This window comes from Alligator sinensis, unplaced genomic scaffold, assembly GCF_000455745.1.
Source record: "Alligator sinensis unplaced genomic scaffold, ASM45574v1 scaffold690_1, whole genome shotgun sequence".
Classification (NCBI taxonomy): Eukaryota; Metazoa; Chordata; order Crocodylia; family Alligatoridae; genus Alligator; species Alligator sinensis.
Window position 1 is genome coordinate 749,386 of NW_005842372.1, and position 16,965 is coordinate 766,350.

The 16,965-nt window shown below is 47.3% G+C and overlaps 1 protein-coding gene across 4 annotated transcripts in view; it reads left to right on the forward strand.

Moving 5' to 3' along the window:
• Positions 1-16,965, forward strand: part of RALY (RALY heterogeneous nuclear ribonucleoprotein) — a 433,843-nt gene that overhangs the window by 377,760 nt on the left and 39,118 nt on the right. For all 4 annotated transcript variants that reach the window (XM_025210750.1, XM_025210751.1, XM_006029297.2 and 1 more), the window contains one exon: positions 8,877-8,949. In XM_025210750.1, the coding sequence (XP_025066535.1) occupies positions 8,877-8,949 (73 nt within the window). The remainder of the gene's footprint in view (positions 1-8,876; positions 8,950-16,965) is intronic.

Below are 16,965 nucleotides of genomic sequence, written 5' to 3' on the forward strand. Positions count from 1 at the left end.
AATAAATTCTTAGTCTTTTATATTGTGTAAGGGGGTGTGGTTGGGTGTGTGTGTGGTACGGGGGAGGGGGTTGTATGGCATTTGTGGGGTTTGGGGGTGTGGCTCTGGAGCACATTGGTTTCTGGAACACACTGTCCTCTCTTGCAGTCAACACTGGGGAGGAGGGAGGGTGTATCTGTGTATGTCTATGTGTGTGTGTCCATGTGTGTGGTTTGTGGGTGTTAGGGAGGGTGGGAGAGGTGTGGGGACCCCCCACACACACTCCCCCCATGGCACAGCAGCAGGCAGGGGCGCTGGTTCCTGGCTCTGGCCAGTGCTCCATGGCACAGCAAGGAGCCCTGCTGAGCTGTTTGTCTCCCCAGTGCTCCTCACACTCAATGCTTCCCTCTTGTGCCCCTCGAGTGTGGGGATGGCCGGGGAAACAAACGGCCTGCAGGGGGCTGTGCTCCTCACAGCGCTGTTCAGAGCCAGGAGCCAAGTACCAGCGCCAGGCAGTGACCATAATAGGATATGTTGGGGGCTGGTGTAGGTGCCTTGCTCCCACCCTCATGGACAGAAAGGCTGGGCGGGGCACAATTTGTTGGAGGGTGCTGTTGGCCAGATGAAAGTGCATGGTGGGCCAGGTATGGCCTGCAAGCTGTAGTTTGCCCACCCCTGCTCTAACATATTATGCATACTGGTAGCCATTGGTGCTTTAACCACCCTATCATGCTAACCTGTTCTGATCACTAGCAGCCAGTCATCTGCACTCCCACTAGCAACAGAAAAATGTGAGTCTCCAACCCATTACCAATTGCCTGTTGAAACAAACAGTCCCCAGCTGCAATCTTATTTTGCAGATTGCTCTGAAATATCACATGCTGAGAAGCTCTTGTCGCCAGCTAAAAGCTGAGAATTGGAGTTGGAGACAGTTTTTTTAAATAAAATAATTGGCATTTTGAGACCCCCAGTAAGCAGTAGTTGCTAGACATCCAGTTCAAGGGATCTAAAACCCATTTGCACCCTGCTTCTGGTGCAACAGTCTGCATTAAGAATGTGAATGCTGGATATATTTTAAAGAAATTGTGTTATTTACCCAGTCAAAGTTCATCCCTGCTTGACTCAAACTGGCAGCCTTGGCCAGTTAAAAGAAACTGCTTCTCCTTTCTCTCTCCTTCAAACTAAAAGCAGAGTTGAAAGCTAGAGGTTACATGTAATTTGTAGGGTCATTTAATGTTGCCTATGTGTTCAGTGGAGCTCCAAGTTACAATGGACAGGACCTTTTTGAGGAAGAGAGGTCATGAAGCCAATGGAAGAAAATGTTCCATCACGTGTACTGAAAATAGGCAAAACATGCCTAATCCTGCTTACTGCAGAGAGGTTAGAGCAGAGAAGCAACTCCCAGAGTGTGGCATTCTGGGGTTCTCTAGCCACCCTTCTTGTACAGTGAGTTCCCCCAGATTTAGCCTACAAACCAAGGGAGTATTTTTGTAACTGCCAGAACTGCAGACTCCATCTAAGGATCATGAATTCAGCTCAGCTCTGACTTCCTCTTTCCTCCCCACCACTGGCAAGCAGAGCTCAGATACTGCTGCAGGACTCCAGTTCACTCTCCTTGTAGGTGAAGTATGGGAATCCAGCAGAGAGGAAGAAATGAAAATGCTATTCAGTATGCACAGGAAATATACTCGCCCTTAAGAGGCCCTAGATCCTGTTAGGGAGATGGGGGTAAAAAATCCTAAAAGGGAAAGTTACAGCTGCTCAAGCTGGCCCAATATCCAAGCATAACAGAGGGCCCGCACCTGGTCATTACATAAAGTGATCTGACCCAGATGGCATGTACTAGATGTGTTACACGTGAGCCTGTCTTTGTCATTAACCACCTGGAGCACCAGCTAGCGGGTAAAACTTCTCTCCCTAAGCAGACACCACAGTGATAACACCACCTGCCTTAACCCCAGATGTGAGTGGTTGCCTTGACCTAACTGTGTACAGCCATCAGGCTACTTGCTGGTGAAATCCAGCCCCCTACCTGTGTGTCTGTGCCCACTTCTATTATCGAAATGACCACAGGTAGAAAGAAACTAACTAAAGAGATATGGCAAAATAGAGAAGAGTTGTGATGGGCACACCACAAGCAAACTTAGCATGCCTTGGTTCCTACGTTGAAGGATTGCCCCTTCATTCCTCCTGCCTGTTTTCAGATAAATAGACCCTTTCTCTCTCCGGTATGGACTTCCACATGGACAGCAAGGGGCAGAGGGCACAAGGTATTAATAATGATCAAAAGAAAGTTGAAATAAGGTCCTTCGATCTTTGTAGTTCAGACCCGTGAGCAGAGGGAGGCTTGATGCAGTGGAAATCCAACCAAGGTACAGGAGATGGTTCCATGGGAAAATGATTGCCATCCACCAACCACCTGTCACAGCACAGGACCCTTGAAGAGGAAGATGCACCTCCATGTATCACATGACACTCTCACCCCTGGGTAGAATGTTGAGCAGTGACAGGGAATTGTCTGAACCATCTGTGAAAGTGAATCTAAAAGAAATGAGAGATTAGGATCTCTGATTTCATCATCCAACCTATGTGATTCAGAAATAAGTCCAGAAGTCAAGGTGAGAGTCATCATTTTTAGGTGTTTTCTATTATAACCAATCTCAGGCATTCAGAAATCTGGAAAAGCCTCCAGAATAATGAGACTTGCTCAGAAAACAAGAGGCTATAAAGGAAGTAATAATTCTGAGATCCTTTTCATCAGCCCTCACATGCTGGAGTGTTTAGAGAATGCGTTGGTCGTGTTTTTAAGCTCTTTTCTTCAAGTAAGAGTGCTAAAAACTTCCTCTTTTCCCAGTGAAATCTGAGATTTCATCTCATCACATGATTTCAATTCTGGGACTTTATGAAAAACAGTATGTGTTGCAAAATTTACAACTCATGGGAGTTGGCAAAATTGTGTTTTTCATATTCCCTGCTCTAAACTGTCCAGGAATAATAGCAGTTTTCATTGAGCCAGCTCCAGTTACACCAGCTATATCAATTGCTTCAGCTGAGGGTCTGATACCAGGAATCTTTCATTAGAACAAACATTTGCAAGGTTGGAGTTTATGTCCAATGTGAAGATTCAGAGCTGTTCTTGCATTAGATCAGATGTAGCTCCTCCATGTACCAGATTCTGAACTGTCTACTCCATTTCCAGTTCCAACCATAGTAGCTTTGTAGCAGACACTAAAAGCCCTCTGTGAATGAAATGCCCTCTCTGGGCAGCAGGTTCTTTGGTGCTGCAATTGTTCATACAAGAATGGGAATGAACTCCAAAGTATTTATTAAAAGCTGTTGAAAAGCCACAAAGTTCTACGTGGAATGTCAGTAGTTTGGGGTCTGCCACTCTTTTGTGAGCTTCTACTATAATTTGAGAAGTGCTTATCTCCCACAGCATCCTTCAAGGCCCTCACAAGCCCCTTGCATATTTCAAAGAAGCCATGCCTTTTTGAAACCCTTATCTAAATAATTCCAGATCTCAGTGGTACTTGATCACTACCACAATACAACTGGCTGTGCTGTAGTGATAGAGGGTTATGCCAACATCACTGTGACAAAATAATTTGGCCTTCTGTTGGTCTCTGAGAGTAAACGACAATTTGCAGGAGGCATTTTGTAATACATATATGAACAAATAAGCAAAGCAGTGACTCATATATCTAGACAGTATCTTCAACCAAGATCAGCTCTTAAGTTAGGTGCTCCTTTTTTATTAAATGGGCAAGCACTCAACTTGATTTTAACTGTTTAGTAAGGCTCAGAATGTGTAGGGAGAAGAGGCACCATAAGCCATAGTCAAACCAACTAGCACAGTGACGCTCTCTATGCCCCCAGTTTAGGTTGAAGACCTCCAGGACACTAGGTAGGTTTTCACGAAGTAGTGTTAGTAATTCAATAGGCAGTGGTCTACTTTCGAAGGTAGGACTCCTGGGGTTTGAACTTTCTAACTCAGAAGTGGAAGCTCAGGCTGCAGCATCACCAAACGTCAGCCCCAGCTCAGCCTGGCCTCTCCCATGAGTTCCCTTATGATGGAACAGGTAGTGTGGGAGGACCAGTGGGAACCACAAGTGCCTGGCCTTGTCCCAGCAGCAGCACTACTGTAGCTGCTTCAGGCGTTCTTATACAATGCACTTTGAACTGCTCAAACATTGTTCAGCATTAGGACCTTGTTACATTTTATGCTGTGAGCTGCACAAATGTTGATCAATGTTAATGCTAGTTTGAAGCAGTCACACCCTTAGGCTAGAAACCTGCTCTGACTGTCCCACACCTGCACGGTGATTACATGCCACTAGAGGCCTGGTGAGCAGGGGCAGAACTACGAGCTGTAGCTGTGTGAATTGCTACTAGAGAGCTGGTGAGCCAGGACAGGCTTCTCTCCCTGCTCTATGAGCGGGGGTGTGAGAGATCCTGGGATACAGGAGGATTTCAGCTTGGGTGGCACATCTGTGGGGCGTGGCCACACTTTAATGGAACAGGAGCTGGGTAGTACAGATCAGAGATAATCCTTCCCTGGAATGGCATAACTTTAAACCACATAACAAGTGATTAAACAACCTTAAGGTGTTAATGTGCAGACAGTCCAGGGGTTAAGACCCAGGAGCCGCCCAAAATTACCATGTAACAAGACACTTAGTGCCAGCTTGAATTTAGAGCAGTCACACCTCAAGGCTAAAACATTTTCTGACTGTCCCTGACCTGCACAGCTGTGATTTATCATTAGAGGGCTGGCAAGCAGAGGCAGAACTAGGAGCTAGGGCTATGAGTTGCCATTTGAGAGCTGATGATGCAGGACACACTTCTATCTCTGCTCTAGGTGGGGTGTATGCAAGATGGTTGGGGAGCAGGAACATGAAGCTGGGAGGCAGAGAGTTAATGGGATGGGGTGGATAATGAAATGGGAGGAAGAAGGGAAATGGGGATGGGGAAAGGTTGGTGAAATGAAGGAAGTCAGCCACTGAAGGATAAAATAAAAAGAAATTTAAAAAAAGGCGGGGAGGGGAGGGGGAAGGCATTTAAAAAGAAATAAAGAGGAAGTAAATTAAAAAGGTCTCATGTTTTAATACATTGGGATTGGGATTGGGGTGTGGGAAATGCTGGTCCTGCTTCCTGGGGTGGCTGGGAACAGTGAGGAAAGGCACTTTTGGGGGAGCTACTGCCCCTGCCCTGGAAAGGAAGCCCTAGTTCATGGGGAGCCAATTTGGCCCCCTACCTTGTCGTTCCCCGCCCCCCCACCCAACCCCTCTAGACCCCACTCCCAGACTCATCTGTGACTTAAAACCTGGTTATCTGGCATGAGGACTGCAGGCTGTTTGCATGGGTTACACCCCTGGGGGTAGGAAGGTCACACCCCCAGGGCTGGAAAAGGGAATTAGCTTGGTGCCAGAACCTTCCCCCCTGCCCCCACAGGGCAAGAGTGGAAAGTTAATCCACAAAGAACAGAAGGGTGAGGGAGAGGATCCTGCCCTGGAGTGGTGTAACTTTAAGCTACCTAAAGTATGCTTAAAACTAGTTTCAGGTGTTAATGTATGGACAATCCAGGGGTTAAGAGCTCCAGGAGCCACCTAAAATTAATGTGGAACAAGGCCTTCAGACCTTGCCTGTCCTGACTCCAGTTAAATCTGCCTTGGATCTTCTGGCCTAGATTGACTGCTTGCTCTGACCCTGTCTTGACCCTTGGCTTGGACAGATACCTGGCTTTGACCTTGGCTTCCACTCTCCTAAAATCTTGATTTAGCAAGAATCATTAAGACTGACTGCATACATACTGGTCAACACATACAGTACCAAATCAATGACTTGGAACTGCCATCTCATGGATTAACTGTGAAACAGAGGTCCTGACCACTTGTGAACAAAAATCCAGGTAACAAAAAGAAGATGAGAAGTGTTTTTGCTAAAAAGTGAGACCTAATCTATACCTTTTTGTTAGGATGGGGCAGGACCCTTCACACTGCCAGCAAATTACTACAATGGAATAAGGCTCCTGCTACCTCTAGTGCCTTTTGCCAACTGCCATGGTCCTTTTAGCACCTGGTGCCTTCTCAGAGCGCCGTTTGTAGGTGGGTCAAGGGGAAAAGTAGGTTTTGGAGACAGATCTACAGCAAGTCTTGAAATCCTGCATCTAGAGTTCTACTTTAGATACTCTGCATCTCCACAGCAGCAGGGTGGGGAGGCAATAAAGTTAATTTTACCTCCCTGCTGAGCCTCCAGTTTCTCCTAATGGTAGTAGATCAGTGCTAGGGGATATAACTGTACTTTGACCATGTGGATTGAATGATGATGAAGACTTTGTATCCACCAGCACTGGAGTTAATTGTTGTAATTATCCAGCTCTGAACTTTTAGTGAACCTCTGTTAGGTGTGCCACTGTCATTAGATTGCCACTTGGCAACTTTAAAAAGCACCCACCATCTGATGAAATGACAATACACGTGAAAAGCACTTGAACAGAAAATGTGCTCCTCAACTCTTCTCTCTTATTCCCTCTGCTGAATGACTGCAGGAAGGAGTGGGTAGGAGGAGACAGCAGTACAATGAAGCTGTGTCAGCCCTCCTCATCACAAATCGCCAACCCATGTAGCCCGTGAATCTCAACAACCACTCACAGGAAGTTTCAAGTGTTGAGCCCCAGCTCAAGTCTGGGATCGTGCCCGGTATGCAAAAGCCAATAAAGATACCAGGGGTGAAAGTATAAAGATTTATTGCTAGCTATACAAGGTGCAAGCGGAATAATTTCACGTAACAAGCACACAGATTTTTAATTCTAAGCATCTTTTATACAGGAGTATTGGACCTTCATAAGCATTCTTGTTTGCTAATTGGTTGTAAGGGAGTGACGCAAGGAGTTCTTTACTGAGCATGACTCTATACCTGTGTTTTAGCTATGTATCTCATTTCCATACATGTATGTTTCATTAGCATACTTTCTCCCCACCCAGGGGTGTGATTCTCAATATTCAAATCAGCTCTTTGCCCTAGTCCTCTGATTCTGCTTTTGTTTTCAAGCCTCCTTTATCTAAGACTGTCTCCTCCTTATCATTGCAGATGGGCATTAGTTACATAACAGAGACTTTTGCTTGGGCTTTGTATAGTGGTTTCTAGGTCGAACCTGACACAAGGAGCCAATAGTTGCCTTTTAAGTATGCTAGCAACTTCCATATGCAACAGAGGGCAAAACAAAACATGGCAATTTCATTGGCAGTATAGAAAAATGTGGCATAGAGGTGACATGAAAAATGTGCATTATAACAGAATGTGTAAAGAGCCAGGAGATAAAGGGGGCAGTGTTCAAGGTAGTCCAAGGGGTTTAGCTGAACTGGTAACCCTGCCAACTTCACTGCTACCATGCTGAGTTCTTAGGAACCAGAAACTGAAAATGAAACTTGAGGGGAGGGTGAAATCACAGAAACCCAAACCAGTGGTAAAATCCATACAGACCAACACAGCATGGCTAGCTGCCACCCCAAACATATAGGAAGTTCAGATCCACACTTTCCTTTGTGCCCCCAAACTGTCTTTAATATAAATCCAAAGTGAACCATGCCCAGCAGACTAAAGAGAGCCCTCCTGAGAATGCAACTGAGGCACTATAAAAAGTAGGTCTAGAAGGGACCTTGGGAGGTCATCTAGTCTGAGCCCCTGTCCAATGTAGGATCATCCATATCCAAATCATCCTATGCAAGTACTTATGTAACCTATTCCTAAAATCATACAATCAGCCCTGTTAGAAACACTGAAAGCACTCAATCCTGCTACAGGAAAAGAAGGAGGACCAGACCTGTCCTGTCACTGCAAGTATTATTAAAATACTTAAGAGATCCTAGGAAGAGGGCCATGCCCCCTGCTCCAGAGTAACACAAAATGCCCCACAAACCATACCAAACTGACCTTGGGGTAAACCAAACCTTGGGGTAAACCCTATAGGTTTTAATATAGTGACTGTCACTGTGACATCTGATTCTTAGAGGTTCTAATGAACAGAATTGTTCGCTCCCAGGCAGAGACATTGGGATGATGAGTAATATACATACAATATGTCACCTCTCTTATGTTACCTCTCTGCAGTTGTGTGTCTATGGCCAGCTTTCAATTGCCTGAGTTTGGTGGAGATATCATAAAATCTACTATAGTGTGGACTTGTCACATTGAATGCATACATTCAGCACAGTGGTTCAGAACAGAAATTTCCTTGGCAGATCAAAAAATCTCATTCTTACCCTCCCTGGAATGAAATCTGCCTCTCAGATTAATTGGGGTGACTGCAAGCATGCTTCTGCACCCCATGCAGCTTATACAGTGGACTAATCAGAGAAGACTACAAAGGAGACTTCAGATGTTTCCTATGTTTTCAATTAATATTATACTAGAAAGAAGAGAGAAAGATTTTTAACTACCAGGAAGCAACATCCAGAAGGTTATGTATTATCCAGACTTCATCATGAATTTTCTTTGGAAACCAGTCCTAGAAAGAGATGAGTTGGGCTGTTTTTAGGACTCTGGGTTAATGTGTGTGCAGTAGGTTTTCAACTTTGAAGCTAGTGGTTTGCTGACTGGCCTACATAACGAAGCAGAGGCTTGCAGGGATCATGAATGTATTCCACATGCATCTGAGTCCCAGCTGGACTCCTAAGGTGCTAACAGACAAGGAAGTTCAGCAAAGCTGTTTGATTAGTACAATATGCAACTCCCTGCTAGGCCAGCCAGGGAGTTCTTATGTGTAGGTAGCTGAGCCATATGCTGTGTGGGACTGCTGTTTGAATGAGTGTGGCAAGATACTCTCCAAGACAGCTCTGTGTGGGCATGTGATATGTTTTAATACAATAACTTTATTTATGCATATTTATTCATCCTAGATATCAATATGGCTGGGGAACCTAAACCAAACAGACCCAAAGGGCTGAAGAGAGCACCTTCCACCTTGTACAGGTAGGTCTTCAATGCTTCATCTCCCCTGAGGAAAATACCAGGATATTTTCAACAGTGGGTCTGAACCATAGATTTTTCTCCCTAGGTTGATAATTCACACTCCTGGGATTGATGCTGTATGCTCCATGAAACCTCTGTGCCATAAACCCAGTGCTGTCCACTGTGTATTCACTTCTTCCTGATGTAACCTGTGTTAGAGTTGGGCTACCCAAACTGTTTTCATAAGCTGCCCACAGTCTCTATTGTAGGCTATAATGAGTACAACTGGGTTGAAAGGATATGACACTAGCTATCAGAGCAAGATTTGACCAGATGACAGCAGAGAGGAAGCTGTGGTGTTGTGGGATTCCACACTGGGCCATCAGAAAGGAGGCGTGAATGGTCTATAGGACATAGATGCACATCAAAGGGATCTATGGGACATAGATGCTGGGAGAAGGTGCACCTCAAAAGAAAAGAGTTGGCAAATTCAGAAATTGTCATGTGTATTGAAAGATTTGTGCAGCATCACCAGGGCTCTGCTGCTGATGAAACCTTCCTTCCCACAGCCTCCCCCTTCATATCCCTTTTCATTCACATAATTACTTTAAGCAAATCTTAATGTTCTTTTCACTTGCTGCTCTTTAGCTCAGTTCCCACACCCTGAAAAGCCCCATCTGGAGATGAAAGGGAAACAAGCCATTGTTCTCCTAAGTTATTATCCTAGGTCATTTGTATACAACACAGGGGTTTAATTCTCCCTAAATTGAAGTGGTGTTTTTTTAAAAACATTGCTTCAATTTAGGGTGAAGTAAACCCCCATGTCATGTACACCCATGTCAGAGCCTGATCCTTACCTGCCTCTCCAGCAGCAGGGAGGGGAGAGCAAGCTGCTGGCAAGCAGAGTGGTCCCTGAGCTGTGGGGGAGGGGCTGGTGCTTCCCTCCACAGCAGTGCCACTTCCCCCCATCTCCCCCCCCCAGGTGGTACCCGTCTGCAGGCACCAGGCTCGGGCAGTCCCAGGGGGCACCGCAGCCGTGGAGGGAAGCATCGGGCCCCTGCACAGCTCAGGCAGGTAGACAGACTCCGGGAGGAGGAGATCAGGCTTGCCACTTTTTTTTTTCCTCTTCTGTAACGTCTGCCTTCCCTGCCTGCTGCCAGGCTGCCTGCATGGTCTGCCTGCACAGCCCCTGAGCTGCAAGGAACCCAATTCTTCCCTCCGTGGCTGTAGGGTAGGAAACTAAAACTCTCTGGAGGTGTTTTGCTTTGCAGTGCCCCAAAGTCATTTGCTGAGTCCCAAAGTCATTTAAGGCACATTATGCCGCTGAATGTGCTACAGCGGCTGGAATTAACGCGCAATACGCCACCAAATGTGCAAACAGCAGTGCCATTAAAGCGATACAAAAAGCATTTAACCTGCTTTAAACCCACTTTAAAGTATGCTACAAATGCCCTGAGGCCTCTTGTTGTTGCCGAGATCAGTCACCTGGTATTGTATTGTGAGAGTGCTTGCCACCAGTCAGAGACTCTTCAAAAGCAGATGGGTCTGTATTAGAGAGGAGGAAAGACAAGGTCATCATTGCTGATACTAAAATGGCAGAATCAGGGAATTAGAAATGAGAGAAGGACATTTCCAGTGCCTACCGCAGCCTACTAAGGTGTCACACACAGAAAGCTCTGGAAGAAGGGAGCATCAGGTACACTGGATAGCCCTACAGTTTGGTAATGTGTTACAGAGCTTTTGTCCGCTAATACAAGAGCAGTTTAAGTGTGGGCCATACCAGCAACTATGGAAAGCCATGGCTGCCTGAAAAGGGTGTGGGATCTAGAAGTTCTTCAGGTGGCCATGCAGGTAAAATTAAAGAAAAAGGAAGACCAAGGGAATTAGGATCCCAGCTTTTGAGGCCTTTGAATGGTGTTTATGTGCCAAAATCTCTTTAGGCTACCTTGAATATCTCAGCCTCCAACTTCAGAGTAATTTCAGCGAAGTGAATCCAAACATGGAAGCAAAAAGGAAGCAATCATCATGCAATTTCCTGCCCATAAAGACTGTTCTGTGCTCCTGCTGGATAGGCAAGAGAACACAGTGAGGTGTCCTAACTGGAGTCATCTTAGTTCTCTCCTGTCTGTCCCTCTTCGTGGGTGCATCTGCACAAGATGCTTTACTGTACTGCACATTAGACCAGTGTTTCCCAACCAGTGTGCCGCGGCACACTGGTGTGCTTTCAGACATTACCAGGTGTGCCGCAGAGCCTTGGGGGGGGTGGGGGGGCACTGCGCCCCAGCCAGCCCCATGCCACCACCCACCCTCCTCCGCTCTGCATCTGGCCACATGCCACATTGCCCCCAACTCCACATCTGGCTGGTGTGCCACGGGATGGAAAAGGCTGTGTAAGTGTGCTGTGGGATGAAAAAGGTTGGGAAATATTGCATTAGACTAATCTAATGCACAGTCAAGCATCACTGTCTACATGTGTGCAGCAATTACTGTGCAGTAGGGCTGTGCAAAGCTTTGGTCGCTGATTCGATTCGGTGGAGATTCTGCTCGATTTGGTGGCCGAATCTCTAAATCTGAATCAAATCGGGAGACCCTTTAATCTCTCCAAATTGAATCAGAACCCTCTTAATCGATTCCGAGAGATTTGGAAAGATTCAATGATTCAGACATAGATACGGCTTTAAATGTTTTTTCTACATACTTCAAGGTAGCAGGCAGCTCATGAATGCTGAGATGGTGGGGTGGATGGAGCATCCCACAGGAGTGTGGAGGGGTCCCCAGTGCACTCGGCAGCAGACCTGGAAGTGAACCAGAAGCACTTCCGGTCCAATTCCAGGTCCACCAGGGAGTATATGGGGAGCTCCCCCGTGCCTCCCTGGCTTGGCGACTGGTGCCTTCTGGGTCTTGGGGGGCACCTGGGGTCCCCCCATGGCTGATCTCTGAGCCAGGAGAGTGCGGGGGGGCCCCCAGCATGCTCAGTGGTGGATCTGGAAGTGGACCCAGAAAGGGCCCCCCACGCTCCTGTGGGACGCTCCATCAGCCCCAGCATCGCAGCATTCATGAGCCGCGCCTGGTACCTCAAGGTATGTAGAAGCTGTGGTATTTAGAGCTGTGTTTATGGCCAAATCACTGATTCTCTGAATCAGCATCAAATCTTCAGATTCAGATTCGGCTGAATCAAATCAGGACAGTGATCTAAATCAACAAATTGAATCACTGTCCCTGATTCGGGCTGAATCCAAATCCAAATCATATACGGCCCATTTCGCACGCCCCTCCTGTGCAATAGATTAATCTAATATGCCATTTTCTAGTACCTGTTGTTAAATCCAGTAACATCAAACCAGGCCTCGTACCAGGTATTAATTCCAAAACTAAAACACAGTTCCTCTAACCAATAACACATCTATTAAGCCTCTAACATATTGGTCTCCAACCTTTCTAAGTAGGAGATCACCTTTGACATTTAAAAGCAACCCAAGATCTACCATGCGCCACTGCTACCCACCACCCCCACCCTGCCCCCAGCCACCAGGTAAGTCTGTGGGGAGAGAAGGGAAGAGGGCGGATCAAGGCAGAGGGATAAAAAATTATTTAGGGGCACACCTCACCAGCAGGTAAGTCCCACCTGGCCAGGGCCTCACTCAATTTAGCCCTGCTCCTGCCTCTGCAGCACTGTCCCTCACCATGGGGGCCTCAATCTAGCCTCCACCCTTTCCCTCCCCCACAGACTGACCTGCTGGGCTAGGTCACATGCATGCATGCACACAGGCACTCAATCCTCCACCCCAGCCTCAGATCAACTCCAAGAAGCTCCAAGATCTACCGGTGGATTGAGATCCACTGGTTGGTGACCACTGCTCTAGCAGTTACAGTTTTTAGTGCTATGGTTAGTTAAAAGCAATACATGTTCACCACCCCGAAGTGCAACAACCTTGACAACACCAGGCCATGAAGTCTCATTTGGGAGCTCCCAGCTTCTATGTTTGGTCTCTGTGTAAGATCAAATTTTCTTCAGATCACTGTCAGGATCTCTTCAGGAACCTTTGTCTCTAACTTGTATACCACATTTCTTATATAATTAGCTTAAGCCATTCTCTACAATGCATACTTATAAACCTATTTCTGCTTCTCATATACAATTAATCCTAACTAGAATTTCCCAATTTTCAATATTTATTTTGTTCTTCGATGGGGTCAGATTTGCTGCTGCTTGTTCCTCTTTTCCCAAGCTAAATTTTCTTATTTTGGTTGACTCATTTCTTGTTTTGACTTTGGCCATACAGACAAGATATCCCTAGACTTCTTTTTCTTCTCCAAGAATGGAAAACGGATGGGCCCTGATCTCCACATGGCTGGCAGGCAGCATCCCCCTGAGCTGGGACAACTCTCCCTGCCCACTGTGGTCCCCTGCTGCCTAGGCTGACTGGGAACAATTTGCTCCCAGTCAGCATCTACACGTGTGCTTCAGCACATTAGTTTAATGCACTGATTTCTACTATCTGTAGCTACAGTGGGGTTTTTTCCTTGCAAGAAAGAAAAAGGTGAACACAAAAAGATGCTTAAAAGGAACAGAGCAACTTCTAGAGGGAAAAGGGGAAAAGGAAGGACATGAAGACAGAGGAGGATAAAAGAGAGAGATGGACAGAGAAAAAGAGCTAAGAACAAGGGAAACAAAAAAACAAAACAAAACAAAACCATGATGCTGTAATGGGGAGCTAATGCCAAGCACTGGAACTTCATCAGCTTTGCTGGCACTCTGCAGAGGGAATGTGTCACCCCAAGGGAACAAGCTTCTTTTTCTCCCTTTCCCTGTACTTCATTGGCATTTCCTTGGCAGGCAACCCACTGCTTTGTTGTTGCAGAAAAATGTGGCTTGGGGGATGGGAGTTTTATTACATGGTAGCGATTAGTGGAGAGCAGGCATTTATTTATTATTTTTAATTACAGTGTTGGGTGATAGATTTCCTCTGATCTTAGAGTCCCCAGTTTAGGACAGAAAGAAGTTTTCTGAAATAATTAAGAGAAAAAAATTAAGAGGCTCTCCCAAGAGGGAAAAAAAGTGGGTAGGATTAAAGCCAGTTTTCCAGTAGATGACAGCTCATAGAGGAATAGATGGTTTCTGCAATCACCAAGACAACCACTATTTTAAAGAAACTAAAATGTGCGTTTATACATACGCTAAGTTGTATGGATATTGCTAGCAGTGTGTTCTGGCCAGTGAGATTAAGGGTATATCTATTCCTCATCTCCAGTGCTCCAAGGGGATCATAACTTTCAAGCATGTCCTGTCCATGCACTCCTGTCTACACAGAACAAACTCAGAAATGAGGTTGTGAAGCCACTGCAGGAAGGAAGTCCCATATCCTGAGTCTCAGGGAGGCTGAAGACAGAAATATCAAAAGTGGTGGCATGAAGCATACTGGGATTCCCTTCAGCACCTCAATTTCTGCAAGAGGCTAGGAGATTACAGCTCCTCAATTTCTGCAGGTACTGGAGATCCACTGGAGATCCACTGCTTTGAAGCAGACTTGATTAATCGAATCTGTTCCAAAGCAGTGGATCTCCAGCACCCCACTGCTGTTGAGCATCCTACTGCTGTTGAGCACCTCCCACGAGCTGATGCGAACTGCGCTGCACCACGTGCAGTTGTATGAGCAGTGAAATGCACATCAGCACACAGAAAATGGCAATGGTGTGCTTTTGAACTAAAACACCTTCTAAGTGTTGTAGTTCAAAAGCACACTGCTGCCATTTTCTGAGTGCTGACGTGCATTTTGCCACTTATACAACTGCAAGCAATGCAGTGCCAGGCTCTTTTCAAAGCGCCCGCCCAGTGCTGCAGCACTTACATGTGTAAAAATGCCGAATATGACTGGTAGGTTAGCCTCACCTGTTGTTCCTCTCCTCAGGAAAATGTTGACATATCTACTGATGGTTTGAGTCAAACTTTCAGAAAACCACATTTCAGGTATACATTCACATCCAAGCTCTTGCACCTCCATGAGTACATCTGAGCTCACCACCTGGCACAGTAGCTGGACACACGTCCTTGCACTTAAAAACATTGTGTCCATAAATAGGAATCCTCTTTTGTATTAATCTGCTCTCACAGTGGCCAGAACTGACCAAAACCTCAGGATCCCTATCCTTCCATAGGTACGTGCGCATCAAAAAAATCTTTCCCCTTCCAGTCCTTGGACTCTTCATTCCACAACTTCCACCAAATGAATACCTTCTCCCTTTTTCCATCTTCCACTCGGTTTCCTCTTCCTGCTTCTGCTTGATGAGCTCCTAGATCTAACCCTTCCAGCCCCTTCTATCCCCAACAGACAATTTTGCACTGACCCACAGTTGTATCAGGCTCCTAAAGGTGCTGCCTTTATACCCCTGCAAGTTTCAGCCAGCCAAGATACAGGAAAGTCATGGCCTGGGGGTGGTATTTCCAAGTCAAAGCTGAACCAGGCTAGAAGGTCATGGTGGAGGATGTTCAGACTTCCTTTTCCTTTGTTACTTTGGATGGAAGACTTTAGGCTCTAGGACTGTTCATTCAGGATTCCTGAGTACTATATACATGGGCCGATCTAGAATTTTGAAAGGTGGGAGTGCTGCTGGTGAGATGCACATAAAACAGCGTGTATTTTTCTCCTGTTAAAAATTAAGTAGAAGCTTTACTAATATGCTAATATACTAATTCTAATATAATAAAAGCCTTACCACTTCCAGCTGTGTGTCTGTCTGTCCATAATGCTCTGGGCCCACTGGGAATGCGCCACCCGAAGCCTTACAACAGAGAGAGAGACAGGCGGAGGCAGAGGTCGGGGTGGAGGTGGTCGGGGCCAAGGTGTACTCCCTGCTGCAGGGGACTGGCAGTTCAGGGGCATGGCTTTCAGCTGTGCAGGGGGACATGGTGCATGGCTGTGCAGGGTGGGGCGGGATGCACGGCCGTGCAGGGTGGGGCAGGGCACCTGGCCACAGGGTGGTGTGAGAAGAGCCAGCACGGGGGCGTGGACGGCACCCACTGGCTTCATCACACAGAATGCCCACCTGCCCACTACCCTCGCAGCACCCTGCGGCCATGAGCCACACCCAACTTGTGTACCCTGCCCACCCCCACCCCCGGTGTAGCCACGAGCCATGCCCCCCTGCGCGGGGAGCTCTCACTGGCTGCGGCCGCAGTGGAGCGTGGATCATGGATGTGCAGCCACAGGGTGCTGCCCGAGAAGCCGGCACAGGGGAGGAGGGTGTGCCCCGTGTGGGCGGGGAGAGACGTGGTGCATGGCCAGAGGGTGCCGCAAAGGCAGCAGGCAGGGGGGCACGGGCAGCTTCTGCAGGCTACAGCACGTGGCCACAGGGTGGGACATGCCCCCGTCCCCGTGCCCCATGCCCTCCCCCAAGCCGGGGTCACCCGCCAGCTGTGGGCGGTGGGGCGTGCAGGGTGTGCAGGGGGACAGGGTGCACAGCCCCAGGGTGCCACGAGGGGTAGGGGCATTCACGGCACAGGCAGGGCCCACCACCTGTAGCACATGGCCACGGGGCAGGGCACGCCCCCATGCCTGCTTCCTATACGGCAACCTGCGGCTGTGAACCATGCTCTCCCCCACAAGGCCTGCAGCTGCCGGGGGCTCCCCATGGGGGCGGGGGGGGGGAGGGGTGAAGCAGGGCTGGACCCAGAGCAGCAGCAGGAGGTTGGGAGAGTGGGGCAGGACACGGAGCAGCAGCGGGAGAAGCGGGGCTGGACCCAGAGCAGTGGGGGGACGGCTCAGGGCCAGATGCTGGTGTCTGTCCCCAGCCCCCTCCCCCTCCCCCAGTCATTCATAGTGAGTATTTTGCTAGTATTTAGTATAAGATTAAAGCAAAACTAATATAACTTTATTGGAATGAGTTAAAACAGTCTGCAGAGCTATGAAATAGGGGCTACATTATCAGAAGTAGCTAACAGAGAGCAGAATTGCAAAAGAAAAGTTAGCTTGATTAGTGGAACATCAAAACTGTTTTAAAAAGTGGAGCTAGTTACCACCTATGGAATGAAGAATTCAG